Source organism: Nomascus leucogenys, chromosome 4, assembly GCF_006542625.1.
Source record: "Nomascus leucogenys isolate Asia chromosome 4, Asia_NLE_v1, whole genome shotgun sequence".
In the NCBI taxonomy this organism is placed as follows: Eukaryota; Metazoa; Chordata; class Mammalia; order Primates; family Hylobatidae; genus Nomascus; species Nomascus leucogenys.
Window position 1 is genome coordinate 32,617,216 of NC_044384.1, and position 22,141 is coordinate 32,639,356.

At 41.0% G+C, this 22,141-nt stretch overlaps 2 protein-coding genes and 1 long non-coding RNA gene across 6 annotated transcripts in view; 2 read left to right on the plus strand and 1 right to left on the minus strand.

Moving 5' to 3' along the window:
* HDHD2 (haloacid dehalogenase like hydrolase domain containing 2) overlaps nt 1-12,252 on the plus strand; it is a 47,498-nt gene extending 35,246 nt beyond the window's left edge. For 2 of the 3 annotated variants that reach the window (XM_003267559.3, XM_012506289.2), the window contains exons 5-7: nt 4,354-4,570; nt 6,646-6,709; nt 10,885-12,252. In XM_003267559.3, the coding sequence (XP_003267607.1) occupies nt 4,354-4,570; nt 6,646-6,709; nt 10,885-10,988 (385 nt within the window). In that variant the 3' untranslated portion in view covers nt 10,989-12,252. Of the gene's footprint in view, nt 1-4,353; nt 4,571-6,645; nt 6,710-7,902; nt 8,193-10,884 lie in introns of those variants that run through there. The other variant, XM_030810485.1, reaches the window with a different exon arrangement.
* A 5,180-nt stretch (nt 12,253-17,432) lies between these two features.
* KATNAL2 (katanin catalytic subunit A1 like 2) overlaps nt 17,433-22,141 on the minus strand; it is a 219,792-nt gene continuing 215,083 nt past the window's right edge. For both annotated transcript variants that reach the window (XM_030810487.1, XM_012506288.2), the window contains exons 15-17: nt 20,270-20,432; nt 19,315-19,417; nt 17,433-18,809 (exon numbers count right to left, since the gene is read on the minus strand). In XM_030810487.1, the coding sequence (XP_030666347.1) occupies nt 18,670-18,809; nt 19,315-19,417; nt 20,270-20,432 (406 nt within the window). In that variant the 3' untranslated portion in view covers nt 17,433-18,669. The remainder of the gene's footprint in view (nt 18,810-19,314; nt 19,418-20,269; nt 20,433-22,141) is intronic.
* LOC115834743 overlaps nt 18,725-22,141 on the plus strand; it is a 47,768-nt gene continuing 44,351 nt past the window's right edge. Inside the window, exons 1-2 of the long non-coding RNA XR_004029631.1 lie at nt 18,725-19,256; nt 20,104-20,196. This is a non-coding gene — a long non-coding RNA (uncharacterized LOC115834743). The remainder of the gene's footprint in view (nt 19,257-20,103; nt 20,197-22,141) is intronic.

Sequence of the window (22,141 nt, forward strand, 5' to 3'; positions counted from 1 at the left end):
GAAGTTGATTTTAACCCTCATGGATGACTTTGAGGGGTTCAAGACTTCATTGAAGGAAGTAACTGCAGATGTGGTGGAAATAGCAAAACAACTAGAATTAGAAGCAGTGCCTGAAGATGTGACTGAATTGCTGCGGTCTTATGATAAAACTTGAATGGATGAGAAGTTGTTTCTTTTGGATGAACGAAGAAAGTGTTTCTTGAGATGGAATCTACTGGTGAAGATGCTTCGAACATTGTTGAAATAACAACAGAAGATTTATAATATTACATAAACTTACTTAACTGATAAAGCAGCAGAAGGGCTTGAGAGGATTGATTCACAATTCTGAAAGAGTTTCTGTTGTGAATACTGTGAAACAGCATCACATGCTACAGAGAATTCTTTCATGAAAGGAAGATTAAATTGATGCAGCAAGCTTCATTGTTGTCTTATTTTGAGGCATTGCCACAGTGACTCAACCTTCAGTGACTACCACCCTGATCCGTCAGCAGCCATCAACATCGAGGCAAGACCTTCTGCCCACAAAAAGATTATGACTCCCTGAAGGCTCAGATGATTGTTAGCATTTTTCAGCAATAAAGTATTTTTAAATTAACACACGTACATTTTTTTAGACACAATGCTGTTGCACACTTAATAGACTATGGAAAACCAAAATTTATGTGACTCGCTTTATTGTGATACTTGCTGTATTGCAGTGGTCTGCAGCTGAATCCAAAATATCTCATAGACATCCCTGTATTTGGAAGAATCCCAGATTGGTTTTCAGGTTCCGGGTTCCAGCACTGGTTCTAGCTCTCCTTGATTGGTGCCAGCATCTCAGGTGATCTCATCTGTAAAATAGGGCATGTTGGACTTGATGTTCCTTTGGGTCTTTTTCAGTAATATTCTGTGGCTCTAAATTTATTTTAAATTCTGGGGTACAAGTACAGCATGGGCAGAGTTGTTACATAGGTAAACGTGTGCCATGAAGATTTACTGCACCTATCAACCCGTCATCTGGGTATTAAGCCCAGTAGGCATTAGCTATTTTTCCTGATGGTCTCCCTCCCCTTCAGTCCCAACAGGCCCGAGTCTGTGTTGTTTCCCTCCCTGTGTCCATGTCTTCTCATTGTTCAGCTCCCACTTATAAGTGAGAACATGTAGTGTTTGGTTTGCTGAGGATAATGGCTTCCAGCTCCATCCATGTCCCTGCAAAGGGCATGACCTAATTCCTTTTTATTCCCGCATAGTATTTCATGGTGTATATGTACCACATTTTCTTTCTCTCGTCTATCACTGATGGGCATTTGGGTTGATTTCATGTCTTTTGTGACTAGTACTGCAGTGAACATATGCATGCGTGTATCTTTATAATAGAATGATCTATATTCCTTTGGGTATATACCCAGTAATGCGATTACTGGGTCAAATGGTATTTCTGGTTCTAGGGCTTTGAGGAATTGTGTGGCTCAAAATTTAAATCACTCCTTCAGCTTTCTCTTGCTGCTCTGCCTGAGATTTTTATATGGTAGCCCTGCTCCCTGGGCTAGGATTTTTTGCACTTTATTTATTCACCTACATGGAATTTATAGCCAGAAATTTTTGAATTAGGCCTTCTTTGTGCCTTTAAAATATAATTATAATTATATATGTAATTATTATAATTATATATGTAATTATTATAATTATATATGTAATTATTATAATTATAAGAAATAATTATGTGACTTGCTTTTTATTGCAGAAGCAAAAACCCGGAACCCAAAAACCAATCTAGTATTCTTCCAAATACAGGCATGTCTATGAGATATTTTGGATTTGGTTGCAGACCACTGCAATAAAATGAGTATCACAATAAAGCAAGTTGCATAATTATTTCTTATAATAATTACATATATATTATTTTTAGAGATGGAGTCTCTCTGGCTGGTCTGGAATCCTGGCCTCAAGTGAGCCTCCCATCTTGGTCTCCCAAAGTGCTGGGATTATAGGCATGAGCCACCACCATGCCTGGCCTCCAATAGGCTTATAGGTAGACAGAAAATTTTCAGATTTTCTGCTGACATATTATCTCTGTATTAAAAACAACTATCTTTTTACATTTTGTGCTGCTATAACAATACCTGAGACTAGGTAATTTATAAAGAACAGAGTTATTTCTTATAGTTGTGGAGACTGGGAAGTTCAAGGTTGAAGGGCCTGAACTGGATGAAGGCCTTTTTGCTGCATCATCCTGTGGTAGAAGGCAGAAGGTCAAGAGAGCACACACACAAGAGAGGGGAGGGGGCCAAACTCATCCTTTTGATCAGGAACCCACTCCTGCAATAACTAACCTAGTTCTTCAATAACGGTGGAGCTCTCATGACCTAGTCACCGCTTAAAGGCCCCCGTCTCAACACTGTTGCATTGGGAATTAATTTCCCAACAGATAAATTTTTGAGGGACAAGCCATAGTCACAGCCAACCTTTTGTTGCCCTGTCAAGTAAGTATAAAAATACTCCAAGTATTGGGGTGGCTGTGATATTTTTAAAAATGTTTAACTATAAAAGATCTTTTAATCTGTGTTCTAGAGAACAGTTACTTTTCAGTCCATCCTTAATATGCCTTGACTCTTCAAAGATTCGGTAAAGCTTATGCTATGCAGAGAAGAACAGTAGAAGGAAGAACTGCTTCCCTGAGAGATGTATAATACTTCTCCAGCCTAGTGTAGAACCAGTTCCCATTTAGAGAAGTGTAGAGGAACCCACAGTTTCAGCTCTTCCAGGGAAGGCACTAAAGTACTGCCTGGGAATTAAGTACACACATCAATCAAGCTGATAAGTCTTATCCCCAGTTAATATATGATAAAATATTAACAAAGCTAAATCAAGTGAGTTTTCAGTTTAGCTATATAAGTGGAAAGCAATTTTGAGGTCTGTTGCATAAAGAATTCTAGTTCCGTGGTAGAGTAGCAAATAAGTGGGCTTGGGGGTGGGGTGACAGGAGAAGAGATAGGTAAGTCACCTGTTAGTAACTCATTACTGTCAGCTGTAGGTCTTTAAAGCCAACAGAATGGCTTTGCCAGATTTCCTAATAGTTGTATTTCAAGAGCAGCTTTAAGAAATAAAATTGTATTAATATTAGTGAATAAATTTGAAGGATCTGTCCAGTGCTGTGAGCAATGTGTAGTAACTAACAGTAAGGCCCTGTAATAGTATTGGTTTTTACTTAATAAAACATTTAATCATAAATGTCTGAATTCTGCATTTCCCACAGGAAGGCATTTCCATGCCCACTGACAAAAATAATTTAGCAGTTTCATAGCTGAGCGCTTAATTACTCATAATTGTGAAGGGTAAGATATGATGAATTCTTCCTTGATGGACATACTAAATATTTTAACTAAGTAGATGACTTTAAGTAAATTAAGCTAGTGAGATCATTTATTACATTGGTTAAAAGCAGTTTAAGAAATATATCATGTCCCGCATGCTATTAGATGATAATATGTGCGTGAGTACTTCTGCCATGTGACTAAAGGCTGTATTATTATGATGGATGGCAGTTGTTTTAGGTTGGGTGTTGGAAAATGAGTATTAAATTTCTGGGGACTTTTTGACTTGCTGTTTTGCCTGAGTCACTAATGAGGATTCTTAGCTATAGGTAGAATTTGCTTATCAAAATAATGGGAAAACTCTTTATGTCCTTTTGTCTGATGTGAGAGTATTCTTCGTCCTATATCAGGACAAAGGAAGGGACCTGATGGGGAAGGGTCTCCCATAAATCTTTTTCTTCAGGAAAGATGGCCTGATTTGCAAAATAATGTTGAGAGCATTCAAAAGGTAAAAGAGATAAAAGTGCAAGCAGAAACTCTCCGTAAAACACTTTATTAAAAATTTCTGAATTAAAAAGAAACTTACATTTTGGAGTAGAGGAAACAGGAGTTCAGATATTTTAGGAGTTAACTTAATGTCACTGCAGCAACAATTGTGTAGTATTGTAAAAGGCTTAGGAGCCTCCTGCTTACCATTGGGGAAGGTTGAAACAACTTGTCTCATTAAGTTAAGCTTCTTCCCTGGAGTGTCTTATTTAGCTTTAGTTCTCTTAATTCTCTTTCCCTGGTGATTTGGGTAGTGTCTGAAACCACTAAAGGTAAAAGGTTGAAGCAATCCCAAATTTAATAATCTATCACCTTTCTTTAGTGTATCTGAGTGTAATTCCCAGCAGTTCTTTGTGAATGCATTAGAAGACAGCAAGTCATTAAAAGTTAATAAGAAACTATTTGTTTCTGTGGGTGTGAATAAAGCCACTTTGTAAGTCTGACTTTCATTCCCAGTCATAAAAGCCTTGCTTTTAGCCAGTTTCTTTTTTTTTGTTGTTCTCTCTAGGTTACTCCTGGATGGGGCACCTCTGATAGCAATCCACAAAGCCAGGTATTACAAGAGGAAAGATGGCTTAGCCCTGGGGCCTGGACCATTTGTGACTGCTTTAGAGTATGCCACAGATACCAAAGCCACAGTTGTGGGAAAACCAGAGAAGACGTTCTTTTTGGAAGCATTGCGGGGCACTGGCTGTGAACCTGAGGAGGCCGTCATGATAGGAGATGTAAGTAGAAGAACCCAGCAGGTGCTCCCGGCTCACCTGTCGTGCTGGGAGAGCCAGCTTGGAAACACTGCTTTAGGAAAGGGGACATTCTGTTACTGACAATGTAGGCAGTATATAAATGGCTACCTATAAAATGAGGTTTCCTGTCGATGTTTAGTGGTATTCTTCTAAAGAACTGAAATTTTTATTATTTCTGACATTTCTCCATAGTGTAATAGGAGATTTGTGTGTTACGATACATATATATGTAGTTAACTCCTATAATATATATATATATGTTTATATATATATAGTTCAAAAGCCATTTATATTGCAAGTCAATTGAATGCTTTAAATGTCTTTTTGAGGAACACCGCTACACAAATGAGAACCTATACCAAAGAATTCTACCACTATTGTTTTTTTTCTTAGCGTATGCTTTATGGAAGAACTTCTCTATCTGTATGCCACAAATAGCTAAAGATATTGATCACCTTAGCCCTTTGAGTGGCAGGGCTGAGCCTGGGATGATTGGAGGCCCTGGCTGGTCACCTGTGGCCATGAGCACCTGGTCAGTTTAGCCCAGTGTACTAGGCAAATGTTATTTCCCGTGTGTGTCTTGATGGGAAAACAGCTGGAAAGCACACTGCCACATGGTAAGTTGGTGGCCAGGATTACATTTCAATTTTTAAATAATAACATGTCAAGCTGGGAGGGATCATCACAAATGTCTGGATGAAAACTCATTTTATAGACTGGGAAACTGAAGCCCGAAGAGGTGAATCGCCAAGCCTGAATTCCCATAGCTAATTAGTAGCACAGCTGGAAGTAGAGCTTGAGCTCGGGACTCCCTCCCTAGCTGTTTTAACTTGTGATGGTGGAAATGTGTATCACAGCCCTCCTGATTTTATCTTCTGTTTCTATAATCATTCACCTAAAATTGAATAGGGTAATCACTGAGCTCAGTAGTATTTTGAGAAACCATCTTTTGAGTCACACCTGTTCCTCTTGGCAAGCCTTTAGCAGCCTTTCCTAGACAAATGTGTCTAAAGAAGTGGTTATCTGAGCTGGAGCCTTCAGAATTCTTTATCCCAGGAGATGCTGGCCCTGCAACAGGATGAGAGGTGGGAAGGGTTGCAACAGCTGTGCTGCATGGAGGGTTGTTGGTTATCCAGGAAAGTGGCGGTTCCCCTGTCTCCTTGTCCACATTCACGTTTTCCCACCTCCCTATCTCCTCTCCCCCATCTCCACTCTTCAGCAGGGCAAGTTTAGCTGTAACAGAAATGGTTTGAAGTTGGACCTTGAATGAGGATTTTGACATTCTGAAACTCATTTTCAAGGGCTGTTGTTGAACAATATTAATGGTTTTTAAGGAAAAAAAAAACTTTCTTCAGGCATGGTCTGAATCAATCCTGCTTACAGACATGAGGTGGCAAGATTAATTTTTTTGATTTTTCTTTCAGTCCTTGGAATTTTAATTACCTTGCATTCATCATCATTGAAGTTAACCAAGTATATTTATCCTTGTCTTGAATGATAATTAGAGGAACTTCTTTTTCAGACTGATCTGTTATTCCCAAGTGTGAAGTGAACATCAGACATTCAGAGTCTGTTTAAGTATCTGGATTTAACTTGATTCTACCTGTTAGGACAATGGGATGGAAAGTAAGGATAACATACTACGTGGTCCACAGAAAAGCTATCTTCTGAATCTAGCTCATTCCCTGTCTGCAGCTGTATTATTTACTGCCAAATGGATAGAATGCATTTTTCCATGATCTGTTTAATGGGGAGATAAATAGATGTAGGTGTGGCAAAGCATAGAGAATTGTAGTTGTAACTCTGCTCTCTGTGTTTGGTTACCAGGATTACTACTCTATTGTATACCTTCCACCTCTGAGATACTTCCCTTTCCAAACTTGGAATGCTTCCTCAGAGTATTATATGTGGATTCACCTTTTACATCTTCTCTTTTCTATTTCAGTAAAAAACATGGCATTACAGTTGGACACCCTAGCCTAATAAATCAGTTGGTAAGGTTTGTTGGCTAGCTTACTGAAGACACTGGACTAAATGCCTTCTTTATGCTTTTCTAGGATTGCAGGGATGATGTTGGTGGGGCTCAAGATGTCGGCATGCTGGGCATCTTAGTAAAGACTGGTATGTATCTTCTGTATAAAGCATTTTCTAAAACAGAATAGTAGAATACACAGTTGCTTAAAGAACAATCTTTGCAGAAATGGCAGATCCCTGGGCACTTTTATTCTCTTTCTGCCACAAAGCAAAAATAAAACGGCTTAGGATTATAGGAAACAATTGGGAAGGGCCCGTGCTGTACAAAGCTAGGAAGATCAGGGCTCAGAGGTATTTTAATACTTTCCCAGAGATAACCATTCCTGGTTGACAGCATTTATACTATTTCCTGGATGTACACTTCACCACAGAGGGATGAAGCAAAGGACCATGGGTGGTGGTGCTCTGTGAAAATACCTTTTATTTTTGTGCTGGCTATACGACTGTGATACTGATTTCTTTAGGAAACTGGCCAGCTAAGTGATCTGATTCTTTGTGTTAATGTTTGAACTCTTACAAAAATATTTGAAAAACTCTTTTTTCTGTTTACTTACTGTTTGTGGTGAGCAAAAGGTTAAGAAGTATTTCCTGCACAATTAGGTTTACTCTATATGGTATCTCAAATAAATTTAGGAAAAAGGAAAGACTTTAGTGGGGAGGATTCGCTAATACAGTATTATGACCACCATAGACTGGTTAAGTGCCTTGGGTCCTGGTCTCAGCTCTGCACTAACTAGCTGTGTGAGACTCGGGTCAAGGCTCTTCCCCTTTTCAGGCCCTGTAAGAATGATGGGATTGGACTGGTCCCATCTCGCCCTCATAGTTTAGATCCTGTGTAGAGTGGGACTGATAAAGTCCTTTCGAGGTAAAGAAAGAACAGGCATAAGATCTGTTAGTGGGGCCGAATATTATTGCATTGGGAAGTTAATGAGCTGTTACCATTAAAATGAAAAGCCCTTCTTCCCCTGCCTGCTGCCCCCAAATGGCACCTGCTGCATTTGGAATTAACAGCACATGACTGCCAGAAATCTTGTCCGAGAATCATCATCTAACTCTTATAAATCAAATAGCAGATAAGTGGTTCCATAGATGTCTCTGTGAGCTCATTTGCCTGGTTTCATATCGTAGTAGTAAAACTATTTAATAGACTGTTTACAGAAGGGAATATTTAAACATAAAGTCAAAGAAGAGTTACAACTGGGGAATTTTTTAGAAAAAGTGACTATGATGTTTGTTCAAGAAAATGTGGTTGCTTGAAATCTGTTTTGAATTTCAAATAGAAACAAGAAGTGTAGATGGAGCTACAGTTGAATAAGAAGTATGTGGCAAAGGTCTGTACAAAGAGTGAAAACACTGTCTGCTTGTGCCTGGGGCCTGAGGTGAACATTGGAGCCTTGCAGATAGTAACACCAGTCACTCTAGAATTAACACAGTGGATTTTTTCGAATGTCTCGTCAAAATGATCACCTTCCCAGGAACATAACAGCCCTGTGATATAAGCAGAAAAGAGGAAGAATGAAATAAAGTCTGGAAAAGTAGCCACACTCGTCAGCCTGCATGTATCTTTCGTTTCAGATTCCTGCCTTTTGCTGTTTTATTTTCTCATTATTGAATAAGTCCTTAGATAACTATTTTTGCTCTTGTGTATTATTCCCATGAGTATTTCTTTCTTTCTTTTTTTTTTTTGTAGCTCATGTAATTAAGGATTTACACTAAGCTTCAAAATGGTACCTCTGCCAGTGTCTTGATGGGTCCAGCTCCCCCGGCTGGTCTCCACTGGCTCTGTCGTGTGTTCTGACTGGCATTTGGTTGTGACTGGCCTTTCACAGGCATCAGTTTAGTCTCTGAGAAGCCATCAGCATAACACAATCAAGTCCAAAATGTGTAATTAGTAAATCAACTAAGTACAGCTCTTGGAAACAGGCATATTTGTACCATTGACTTTTGGTCAGAAAAATTGTAAATAACCCTACTGTTCTAAAAACATGTGGAACAGCCAGCTCCATTGGTAAATTTTAACTCAGTGCAGTGGACAAGTGCTAGGCTTCCCAGTGTTGAAAATAACCATAAATATTTTAATGCATATTCAATAACAAGTGCTTTCTGTGGATCATCTTGAGCAATTTTGTTTCTAAAGGGGTAGCACAAGGTAGATGCTCAATATGATTTGATCAATTATGTGTTAAAGATTTTTGACTAGTCCTAACCAGAATTTGTTTAGCATGTGAAACAGTCATCTAGAAAAAAAAATAGGATCTTTGCCTTCATATATCATTAACATAGCATCCTGTTTTCTCCCTCCATTCATCATTTATCCATCCATGAAAGCACAGGCTGCTGCAGTGAGTGAGTCAGCCATGAGCAATGCAGGCAGCTCCATTCACTCGATGAACGTTACTGAGCCCCTGCTGTGTGCTAGGTGCTAGAACTAGGACATATACCTAAGCCACTTTTGTCGATTTGTATTTTGTAGAAACCCCACTTGCAGAGCCAGACTAAGCAAAAGCCTTTAACTCCATGGCTAGGAAGCTTATTTATTTGTCCCTTAGACCACTGGATCCAGAAAGTAGGTCATATAGTAATATTTAGTCATTAACTTACCTGTAAGATCAAATAGAAACCTTGTGAAGGAGTTTATATTTAATGATATTTAAGCTTTGGAAGAAAACTGGCAGTAGAGCTTGCTGCGGGGACCATACTATGGACAGGTGCCTTCAGGGTGCTAACGAGAGTGAGGTATATATTAATTACCTTTGTACATTTGATGCTGGCTCCCTTGCTGTAAGAAGTTATAATCAGTAAGATAAGACAGGAAGCGTCTTCTCCACCATGATGCAAAGATGTGGACAAGAGGATTTTTCAGGCTTTGTGTTTGTCTGGCAAAGCCTCTTAAAGTAGTTGTAGAAAACAGTAGGTCTGTTGTTGAAAGAGCTGAGTTTAGGCAGAGAAAACTGGGAAAAGCAGAAGAATCAACAACAGAGACCACAAAGGGATGAGAGAGCAAGGAGAAAGGTGAAGGGCAGAGGCAGCCCTGGTGGCTACAGGGCAGGAGCTGCATTCTGCATTCCTCCCTCCCCTCTCTTCTTCCCTCCATTCATTCTTTAAAAAGATATTTACAGGATAGTTATTATGTGCTAGTCACTGTTAGGTACTTGGAATACATTGGGACATATAACAGATATAGTCCCTGCTCTCAACTTAGTCATCTTAAACGTGAGACAGATGTTAAACAAATAAATGCATAATTACAAATTGTTGTAAATGTTGTGAAGGCAAAGAACAAGGTGAATAACAGGGAGGGGGTTTAATTTGGATGGGAAGGTAGGGTCTGACCTGAAGCATGAAGGAGGTAGTCAGGTGAGAATAATGGAATGACAAGGGAATGGCACGTGTGAAGGCCCTCAGAAAAGCAGGTCCAATCTGGGACTGCAGCCTGGTGAGCCAGTAGCACATGCTTAGGTGAGAGGGTCACTGGGGCTGCATGACAAAGGGCTTGGTAAGCAGCAGTAGAGATTTTGGATTCTTTCTGAAGGGCACTGGGACCCATTAAAGGGTCTTTAAATAGGGACTGTGCACCTTCTGACTTGTAAAAGCTGTTTGTGACCACTGTGGAATGGTTCCTCTGCTGTGTTGAGGTGTTAAATTGTGTGCCAGGTGCTAGAACAGCAGGCCATCTTGAATTCCAGGGTTGGGAGAGTCAGGCAGTGAGCCTGCTGCTTGATGCCAAGTGGCCTGTCCTGCCTGGCCCCAGGCCTGTGAGCATCCATCACTCTTTTCCTCCCCAACCCAGGGCGTTCTCATCTGCTGGGCTCCCAGGCTGCCTGGATCCCTGCATGGCAGCAGCACATCCTGTTCCCAGTTGCCTTTGGGAGCAGATGAGTCCTCTGCCCTCTGGGGTCTGGGCTTCCATTTTAAAGCATTAATTTAATCACCAGTCTATCTTTAGAGCTGAGGGTAGGGGAAAGAAAATGATTTCATCAGCTGTGAACATGTGAAGGGAATCTTAGCTGTCAGGCGATCCAGTACCTGTGGCTGTCCATTGTGAATGACCAGAGGGCCTGGGGAAAGGCTGAATGTGACATTTCTTTGAATTGCCTTATTTACATCCTGAAGCCTCAATAAAAGGTGATTTGGGAGATGTGCGGCCCCTGATTCTCTCATAACTGTAAGGGTGGTTCTGTGATGACCCAGGTGCTCATGGGGTAGGATTAATTTAGCATTCTGGCGGCAGCCTGTGTTTACTGGCTTTACTTTCATTTCAGGGAAATATCGAGCATCAGATGAAGAAAAAATTAATCCACCTCCTTACTTAACTTGTGAGAGTTTCCCTCATGCTGTGGACCACATTCTGCAGCACCTATTGTGAAGCAATGTGTGCATCTGAAGCAACTTGAAACGCAGCTTCTTATTGTCTGGAATGAATCCCTTACCAACTCAGTGCCAGCATCGGTAGACACCAGTCAGTGCTGATCGCTTTTTAACCCTCTTTTGTTGTGCATTAATTAGAAAGAAAGGTATTGAATTGCGGCCAGCCAGTAAGCCTTGCTAATCTCTTTTATTTTGTAACTGAAGATGAGACCCAAAGAAAGGGAAAGCTGAGATTTTGTGCCATTCCTTTTAAAATATTCATCAGGTTAGGCAGGGCTGTGGGGGAAAAGCTACCACAGGGAAGAGTGTTCTCTGCTATCTCCTCACTGGAAAACAGGGAGGGGGGATTTCAGACTGTGAAAAGTTGATGGTGGTTTTTAAATTATAAAGTAATGTATTAAAAGGTGCATTAGGCTGTAGTTCTAATATTGAGTTCAGCTGTGAAATCCATCAGATGTGCCAAATGGAGAAGACAGAAAGCAACAAAGTGAATTGTCCTTTAGCCCAAGTGATACAGTGAATTTGCTTTAACAGATGTTGAAAACTAAATTTTCTACTGTATTCCCAGCACGGGTGACTTCTTTTTCTCTTCATTAGCCAGAGATGACTAATTTAAATTTAGAACCAGATTTTAATTTAAATTAATATTTCCATTAATAACCTATTCATTGCAGATACCTATTATACTGTGTAACAGTTGTTTTGGAAATTTTATGTAAAATTAAAACTATCAGTATTTTACAGATGTTTTAATTAGACATTGTTATTAACAGGAACAGTGCAGAAACTAGAATCAAGCCTTATCTTATAGACCATGCATTTTTGAAGTTAGTGTCCACTAGGGTCCTATTAACTGTACATTTGCAAGATTTCATTATTTTTGCCTCTGCCACTATGGGAAAAATTTTTTAGAAGCTATTGGGACAGATTCAAGCTTTTATGCACTTGGTTGCTACAGCTGTAAAATGAAATCTCGTCTTGTAGCATGGATTATTCTTCTCATGTTAAACCCACCAAAATGAAGAGGACTAAATAGGTAATGATTTTCCTAGTGCATTTGCATACTGTGATAATCCTGGGCCTTGCAATAGTTTTACAGGGCTCTTGAGCATTGAATTATTAGGATGTAATTGTACATCATTGTAGTGTTCACCTTATTGAAGCTCACTCTGATGTTAATGAGCTTCAGGTTTTGATGCTTGTTTAGCGATCAGCAGTCTTGGATGGGAGGGAACAAAGCTAAATAAATGTTAGTTTGGTGAGCACTGTGTTTTTGTTTTTGCAAATGCCTCATCTTAGTACTTATATATCCCAGAGTGCAAAAGGCAGATGTGATATGACTACCACCCCAAATCAGAAGGATGAGCGGAGTGGCTAAGAGCATACTCTGGATCCTGGTAACACAAAATTAGCTCTCTGGCCTTGGGCAAGTCACCTCACCTCTCATGCCTTCTTTCCTTATCTATAAAATGGGGATAATGATAATGCCCACCACATAGGGTTGGTGTGAGCATTACGTGCATGAACTATATATTAAGTACTTAGAATATCATTGGGCAAATGGTAAGTGCTGTGCGTTTGTGATGATAATGATGATGAAGCAGGACTCTCCACATTTAACAATCTGAAAAAGGTTGGTAGAATTTATCTTTACATTTATCTCAGTGGAGAAAGTCTTCCTAAGGATTAAAAAAAGGATATTCTGTACTACATTTAGACTTCCTCAGAGCAAAGCTGCACAGAGAGAGCTCAGCCTGTGGGTAGAGAGCTCTGCGTGGTGCCTGGTGGGTGGGCTGCCTTCAATTTTGCCCTGTTGCTTGGGCACCTGGGTCAGTGATGCCTTGGCCCAAGCATTATCAAGTGTTTGCTAGTTGCTGTGCTGCCCTGATTATGGTGAGAAATAAGCCTATTAAGAAAAACATTTTGCCTCAAGGATCCTTTCCAGTTGAAGAGCTAAGGAAAAGAATACACATTACTCAAGAACACTAAAAGATCCAACTCGGCGTTCCCGTCCTCTGATGTCGTACCTGACTTCAGGATGGGGCAAGGTGTTCCCCCTTCATGTCCATGTGGCACTTTAAGAGTGCACTTATGTCTTCACATGCTCTTCTCCCCACTAGACAGGGCTGCATCTCTTTTTTAAATTTTAATTTTGCTACCCAGTTAAATTTGAGTTTCATCATTCTTTCCTGTATCTGCTGCAACACAGGTAAGCACTCAAATGGGTACTGAACCAATAAAAACGAAATATCATAGGAATGTAATGCTAGAAAGCATAGCTTTGAGTGGGCAGGAGAAAATGTTCATTTTAGACTTGTCTTAAAGTTGCCCATAGGGGAGGCCCCATTAAATAAACACTTGGAAGTAATGGATCAGATACTCCCGAGACAGGTTAGAGCTAAAGCCAAGAAGGGAACATCATTGATGGGTCAGGAAGTGAAGAGGGTAAAAGTCTCCTGAGCGTGATGGACTCAGCTGGGAGAAATGGCTTGTCTCCGTTCCTCCATTCCACTTTATCCCTGTGAGCCCTGAAAATCTTAGTTTGAGATCTTTAACAAGCATTATATAGGACTTGCTAACTGACTGGCCCACAGTAAGGTTCATGAGAATAACTAAAAATCTTATTTATAAACATTCCAATCCATGTTAGTCTCAGCTGGTTAGTCTGTCTTGGGCCTCATGGAGGAAGTTTAGTAACTGAAGTTTCTTAGGCTTCATTTTCTGGCGTCCCATTTAAAGGGCTATCTGGTATTAATTTCAAGGATGGTATTTGCATCAGTTTTATTATAATCCTGTCCTGGGCCAGAAAAGGGACCATGTGACACCTTGGGACTGGAAAAGTTATTAGAAAACATCCATTGTCAGGAGTTGAGTGTCCCACATCTGCTGTGAGCCAGGAGTGTGGAGCAGGGCAGAGCTCCAGTCCAGGGGAGACAGATTCAACCCCCTCCACCCACACCTCCAGAGTCAGCCACAGGTTACAGTAGCTCTGCCTACCATACGTTCTGCATCTGTGAGAGCTAATCGAAATGGCTAGGAAAGGAAAAGGAGGATAACCTACCTCATTCTAAGTGACAATTCCATCAAACTTTACCTTTAGCCATGATGTCAGAAATTCCCATGGAATGATAATATATGTCACTTCACACATAATCCCATGTTTTAGAACTTACAGTAGTATGTTGGACAGGGAAGTTAAAAACACCTACACTGATGGTGTTCAATTGGTTTTTGGATCAACGTGTGTTCATGTAGGATAAAACTGAAGTCCTTAGGCACCTATAATAGAGAATTTTTTAAATGACACTAACCTATTGCATTAAAACACTGCCTCGAGCAGTAGAATGCTTTGTCATGTTAGCAGTTGTTTGCAGAGGGCTGTGTTTGCATTATCATGTTTATTTGACATAAGTCACAAAAGCTTTTTTCAGCCTAAATGCACAAGGCTTTTGGTGACTTCTGTATTATACCAGCCATCAAGGCCTCCTGTCCCAAATCATGTTGCTATCTTTAAGGAGCAGTAAGGAGGGTGCCAAAGTACCAGAAATCATTTGTTTCAAACAGTTTGAATGCTTTTTCCAGTGCTTTTCTTTATGTCATACACAGCTCAACTCCTGTTTGTTTCACTAGCTGATCTTCCTGAAAAAATCAGATATTTCATGTTCTCTGTGAGTAAAGCATAAGGGAGATGGAGAGAATACAGCTGTGGCTCCTAAGATGCGTGTCTTTTATTTGGGAAATTAACACATATAAAAATGTATAGCAATACCAAGGACTCTGACACATTCAGAATGGTTGTGTAAGTCCTCTAAGATCATGAGCAGTGAGCAAAATGCATGGGAGTAGTAGTCACAGACAGTGCTCAGATAGCCTTTGGCCTACGCCAATTTAAATAATGTTTCATTCAATGGCAGTAAAAAAAAGTACTCCAGACATGGAGCTTACATTTGGAGGGAGCAAACAAATGATGAAACACGTGCATTTTTACACAGCTACCTAATACAATGAGAGATTGATGAATGATGAAGAAGAAGGCCAACAGGAATGCGGTTACTTTAGGTAAGTATGGTCTGCCAAGGAAGGCTTTTAAAGGTGAGTGGGAGCAGGCCGTGGGAATTCTACAGGCATATGGTTAACCTTGATTGCCAACATCTGAACACCAGGAGATTCTAATGCAAATCAACTACTGGGTTTTCTAGGAAGATGGGAAGAACTGGCTATGTTAGATCCAAATTTCCATGTCCAATTGGAGCAGAGTCATTACTGTGTCAGAGAGTCCCTGGCCCTTTCTAGCTCACCACCGTCTCCACCTCTGCTTTGCCTAACATCCATCTTACTCCTCATTTGCCACTACATTCCATGTTTCTGTTGGTCTTTGGGCTGTGACCTCTGCTTTGGAAGAAAATACATTAAACTTTCCTCCAACAGCTATCAGGCCAATCTCCTATGTAAACTTAGATATATACTTCTAATCTACTTTTAAAAAATAATCATAGAGACTCAACGTAATAGGTTAGTCATATGTATTGGTCTCTTTTTCTCAAAGCCACACCAAAATAAGAGTAAAAGGAATAAAATGTAAACCCACAGGGTCAGCCCACAAGAGAAGGTAGAGGAGGCATCAGTGGATGAAAAGGTACAATAATCTGAAAGGTGGAAACTGATTGGAATGTTGATAGCCAAAATCAGTGCAAAGAAAATACAGCCAAAATTCATCCTGTAGAACAACTTCAAAGACTCAAGGCTTGCAGACAGCAGGTAGGGAGGAAGTGAGGTACAAGACAGGATTGAAAGTGAGGACTTGGTTAAAAGTTGGAGCCTCAGGAAACTTCTCCACCCTGAGCAGTCAGATGCCAACCCCTAGCCAAGACAGGAGAATGGAAATTTTCCATTATTCTTTGGAAAAATGGAACCATGGAAATTAAGGCCATGGGAACAGTGGGCATGGTGGTGGGCCAGGGTGAGATGCAGGGCTGGAAATTGATTAGGTACAAATTGCTTATTCTGCCATGGTCTTCTGCTCCCCTTTCCCTTAGAACACCAGGACCAGAGCAGGTGGGAAGGGAGTGGAAAGTTTATCTGGTATGTTTGGCCATTTGGAAAAGAATATTGATGGGTACCTAACAGGTCCGAGAATGTGTCACCAAGAAAAAAAAAGATACTTAGAAAATTAAGCAAATAGAAAAATGAGGCAGTTGTTAATTCTAGGAAAGACAAAACTCAACAAGAAAGCAAATGTAATTCTAATTCACTAGCTGGCTCTGCAGTTAACAATGTACAGTTCTATTAAAAATATTGATTATTGAGTTAACCTAAAATCATAATAGAACTTTTGGGATGATGGAGACAGATATGTATACATGGTAAGGAAAGGGCAGAGAGATGAAAGAGCTACACTTCATTTCATCCAAAGCAGGAATAAATGTATAAAACATCAAGAAGAAGCCACCAAAGTAAAGATGTGACAGAAAAACATCCACATGCCGAAGTATTTGAAGACAAATTTTCTTAGGAAAAAGGAGGACTGAATATGTGACTGAATAGAGGTGGAAGTGTTAAAAACATGGACTAGGCGATATTTAAAGGGAATGGAGGATGTGGAGATGCAGCAGGCACACAGGCTGCATATGGGGTTTTGGAAGTGGAAGAAGGTTAAGTGTATTTGCTGTGAGGGATGGCAGGACTGCACTTATCCTGAATGAATTCAGGAATGGGCAGTAAGCAGAAAGGACCTAAATGTATTGTCACAAAGCATGCTATCCAGAGGAGTATTTCCCCTGCCCCTTTACCCAGTCACTTTTGGATACACATACAGCACCAACTTTCCCACTGCAGCAAATTCGCAACAGCAGTTGAGATTTTATAAAATTAGAAATGATGGTAGTGGCCACAAGCAAATGGACTAGCAGCTACAAGAAATGTCAGCTGATGGCCTGACAAGAAGAACCCCCCAAAATCATAAAGTAGACATTGGAACTTAGGCCTTACGTCAGTCTTGGGCCATTCAAAGTAGAGTCCTCTGTATCAGTGGTCCCCAGGCTTTTTGGCACCAGGGACTGGTTTCGTGGAAGACAGTTTTTCCACGGACTGGGCCTGGATGGGGGGCGGGGGATGGATGCTTTTGGGATGAAACTGTTTCATCTCAGATCATCAGGCATTACTTAGATTCTCATAAGGAGTGCATAACCTAGATCCCTCGCACGCACAGTTCACAATGGAGTTCACGCTCCTATGAGAATCTAATGCTGTCACTGATCTGACAAGAGGTGGAGCTCGGGCAGTAATGCTCACCTGCCTCTTAGCTGCTGTGTAACCCAGTTCTAACAAGCCACGGATGGGTACTACGGGTCCATGGCCCAGGGGCTGGGGACTCTGTATGCTCTATGTCACTGGTGCTGCATGGTGTAGTGCCTGATGCTTATGAAGAAGTTTAAGCATGTACTGAGATGAAATCTTTTTTATTTTCAATTTGTTAAATAAGGTATATTTTCAATTTGACATTTTCCATGAAATGATGTTTAAAGAGGCATTTGAGAATAATCTCAAAATAATCGATATCCCAAAAAATGCTTTGGTTTTGTTTAAAAGGGTAAAATCCTTTGGGATACTTAGCTATCCAAAGTGTCTCTTTCTGGAGGTTCTTCCTCTCGAAGAGTCTGTCTGCAGGGATGATGAAGACAAGGCAAGGAAGAGAAAAGAAGGTGATTTCCCATAGGTAAGTTCTAGTGGGGGAAAAGAAGTGGCATTACTTAGTGGAAGCCTTCAAAATTTATCAAGGGTTGAAAGTAGATGCCTCGGATTGTGGGTTTCTGAGAGAGATGCTTCTAGTTGTTTATAACCCCTTAAGGAGAGGGGGAAGAGCCTAAGAGCAGGGAAGACTTGGGACGAATGTTCTCGAAGCTCAGGTGCCCCATCCTAAGCTTTGGATCTGATGAGAAGCTGCGGCAATGGAAAGAGAAGGGCAGAGCACACCGGATGTGAGGTGTGAAGAGTGAAAAGATGTTATTGGGGGCCAGAACCCAAAACAGTCAGACTGGCAGCTGATGGTGATAGTGTGCTAGTCACCCCGGCTATTAGCTCTAGGATCAGAATGCTCAGTGACATTTCTGAGTGAGGCTTAGTTTGGGAGGGGTTTGCTGCTGACAAAGCTGGATGGAGTCAGAATTAGGGGGAGCTGATGAGATTCAGAATATTGTCCAGATTGAGAAACAGACTGCATTGCCTTCCCTTCTTCCGTCCTCCTTCACCCTGGGACTGTCAGCTGGGCAGTGCCTGTCAAGCTTAGCTTCTACTTGGCTGCACCAACTCAGGATCATCCTGTGCGTGGCCAACAGAACTTTTCTAAGTACATCTTTTTCTTCAAAAGTTTACAAATGAGTAACATTACAGAAAATTGTTCATTAAAATTTTATGGAGTCTAATTGTCAGAAAAATCTCCATTGTATGACCTAATAGCACATATATGTATACAACTGAAACCCTCAATATTTTGCTGACATCAATAATGGTAAGTTAATAAATATATCTCAGCTATCCAAAATAATACAGTGGCTCAGGTTAATCCATTCTTCAAGAATAATTTTCTCTTTTCCATTCCATTTTGTTCTTCTCCCACGGACACTAATAAACTAGGAGGTCTTTGTGGTTGCCTTTGTGGCCAGGTCAGGGTAAATGTGGTTTCAAACAGACTCGAACTCTTTTTGCCAGGCTGAGTATCTCTGAGCCAGATTCTTTGCGGAGGGCTTGGTGTGAGTTAGCACATCCAGAAAGTCGGCAGTGGTTACTGTATCCAACTGGATCCCGGGTAAGTCGCTGCTTTCTAGGATAAGAGCACAACAGTCACAGCACAACAATCGACCTCTTGGTGATCAATGCCCTTGAAACGCTAATAGACCTTCTTTCAAAATAATGCATAATGCAGCATTCGTAATTGTTAATGCAGCAAAAGGCAAGACTAAAGAGGGCTGGGGAAAAATTATTTAATATGCAACTGAGCCCCTAAGGCCCAGACAAAAAAATGTGACCTACATGTATTGTTACCAGGTATTATTTAATATTTATATAGTGCCTCAAATGGATCCAGCCCAACATCAGAGTGTGCCAGATAAATAAAAGCCTGCGCCCTAAGGAGTTTATCATCTGCAAGCAAAGTCGATCTGAATCAGAACACCCACGGAGGAATGAGTTGAGTGAGGGATGATTTGACCAAAAAACGCGTTGCAAGTGTAAAGTAGCACCAAGAGCAGGCGCCAGGCTCCATCTGCTGGTGAGAGGGATTTTTACACAAATTTCCCAGAACACCTTCACGGTGATCCAACCCATACCTGACTGGTGATTTTCAAGTGCATCAAAGATCTTCCTCACGGGCCGCATGGCTGCTTCCCTGCAGACGAGCTTAATGTCGGAGCCTGAGTAGCCCTCAGTCTCCTGAAACAGCCAAAAAACCAGCCATTGGTCAGTGGGCAGAATGCTCCTGGCCATTACATTGTTATAGGCAGGACCCAGTATCAGAAGCCCTGTGTAGATTCTGTATCTGTCACTCATGAACACCCTAAAAAGATTCCCAGATAAACAGTGCTTGAGGAAGAGACCCTGCTAGCATGTTGGGATAACCTAAGCAGCTGGGCTAGAATAGCTTTCTAACACCATCGAAATATGCTGTAAGATGCCGGTGAAGGACCAGAACACCCAAGTTAGCCTATCAGGGCCCCTGTACTCAAATCCAAGGATGGTCAAATTTGGTAGGCACGTTTATTCTTGTAGATAAGATCATACCTGCCATTTAGGAACCTCAGAGAACATTGTGTTCAAATGTTCCACCAAAAGCAGGCAACATTTCTACAACACCCTGGGAATGGACACCACTGATAATGGGCATAATAGACATGTACCCCTGAGCTTTTCTGTTATGTAATCATCACAGTCATTCTTTGTGGCTCATCTGCTACCCATTTTACAGATGAGGAAACTGAGGCTCAAAGACTGAGTGACTTCTCTGAGGTCACACAGCTAACAAGCAGCAGGGCCAGGATTTGACCATAGGTTCTTTGAGTCGAAACCCTATGCTGTTTCCATTGCCTCACATTGTTTCTCCCTCTCTGAATATTTTTAAGTGAAAAGGAGCTTATTCTTCGTGAAGATGCCCATTGCATTACGGGGGCAGCTTGGATCTTATTCTAAGTGTCTCAAGCTTCTATCAGCTCATGGTAAGACCTGGTCTACAAGATGGCAATGTGGTGGGCCCTTGACCTACATGTGCCCCTCTCCAGGGCAGCTGACCTGGCTCAGCACACTGTACTCCAGCTCTGTGTGCAGCTCCAAGGCCCTGCTCTTGCTCACAGGAGGCAGCCAGTGGTAGATCATGGCCTGCCTGGCCTCCCGGCTGGGGAGATCAACCAGAATCCTCTTCTCCAGGCGGCGTAACATGGCACAGTCCAGCTCCCTGAAATCACACCAGAAATGGAGCTGGACAGTGCTGCAAACACACTTCCTGAACAACGACTGTACTTTAAGAACAATTTAGCATTGCAGGAAGCAATTCTGCATTTTAACTGTCACTCTACATCTATGCCTTGAGTGGATGGGACAATTACTTAATATTATTTGGAGAAAGAATTGGTGAGACAGAGAAGTGAGGGAGGGAAGGAAGGGAAGAGAGGTAGGAAAGCAGGAAGGAGAAGAAAGGGAAGGAAGGAAGGATGAATGGAAGAAAAGAAAACATTCTCAGAACTAATGAAAAGGAAGTAATTTTAGGTGACTTAATTTGGGGTACAAAAACCAACTAACAACCAGCAATCATGAGTATTCTCATTGCAGTTGTAACATGAATTATTTAATCCGATCTTGCCAGTGAGTAAATTATTGCTGGCAATAACTTGGGCACTCTAAGTACATTAATTCTTCCAAAATTCTCAGTCCTTCTGGAGTGAATGACCCCCTCATTTCATTACATTGGTGAACTTAGCACCACTGGCCCTTCCCGGGTGTCCAATGCAAATACGGCCCTTTCAGACACTCACTTTTACTCCTCCCAAAACTGTCAGGCCAAGTTTATGTGATTTTGCATCCACAGGCCATTTCCTTAAACTTCTTGATATGGTTTGGCTCTGTGTCCCCACCCAAATCTCATCTTGAATTGTAATCACATAATTCCCACGTGTTGCGGGAGGGAGCCAGTGGGAGATAATTTGAATCATGGGGGCAATTTCCACCATGCATGCTGTTCTCATGGTAGTGAGTAAGTCTCATGAGGTCTGATGGTTTTATCAGGGGTTTCCACTTTTTTGCATCTTCCCCATTTTCTCTTGCTGCCACCATGTAAGAAGTGCCTTTTGCCCCCCGCCATGATTCTGAGGCTCCCCATCCATGTGAAACTGCAAGTCTAATTAATTTTTTTTCTTCGCAGTCTTGGATATGTCTTCACCAGCAGCATGAAAATGGACTAATACACTTTTTTTTTTTTTTTTTTTTTTTTTTGAGACGGAGTCTCGCTCTGTTGCCACGCTGGAGTGCAATGGCTTTCAAGCCAATATAAAACTAGAATAAAACAATTGAACATCCATATACATACCATCTTGATTCAACACCAGTATTCTTCTATATCTGCTTCATATCTCTTTATCTACCTATTCTTGCTGAATTATTTCAAAGTAATTTATATCATGACACGTCATCCCTAAATATTTTAGCATGCATTTCCAAAGAAGGGCATTTGCTTACATAGACACAATATCATTATGACACCTGGCAAAACTGATTCTGTAATGTGTCTAATGCTCAGTCCATATTCAGATTTCTGCAGTCAGGGTGGAGGGTGGGAGGAGGAGAGGATCAGGAAAAACAACTAATGGGTACTAGGCTTAATACCTGGGTGATGAAATAATCTGTACAACAAACCCCCATGACACAAGTTCACCTGTACAACCTGCACATGTATCCCTGAGCTTAAATAAAAGTTAAAAAAATAAAATACTCCAACTATCCCCAAAATATCTTCCATCATTTTCTGACAAAATCCAGTGAACAAATATGCATTATGTATGGTTATGTGTCTTAAATCTCTTTTTAATTTCAGCCAGCCTGCTTGCCCTAGACCCTTTTTGAAAAAACGGCCAGCTGGAGAATGTCCCACATTCTGAATTTGTCTGATGC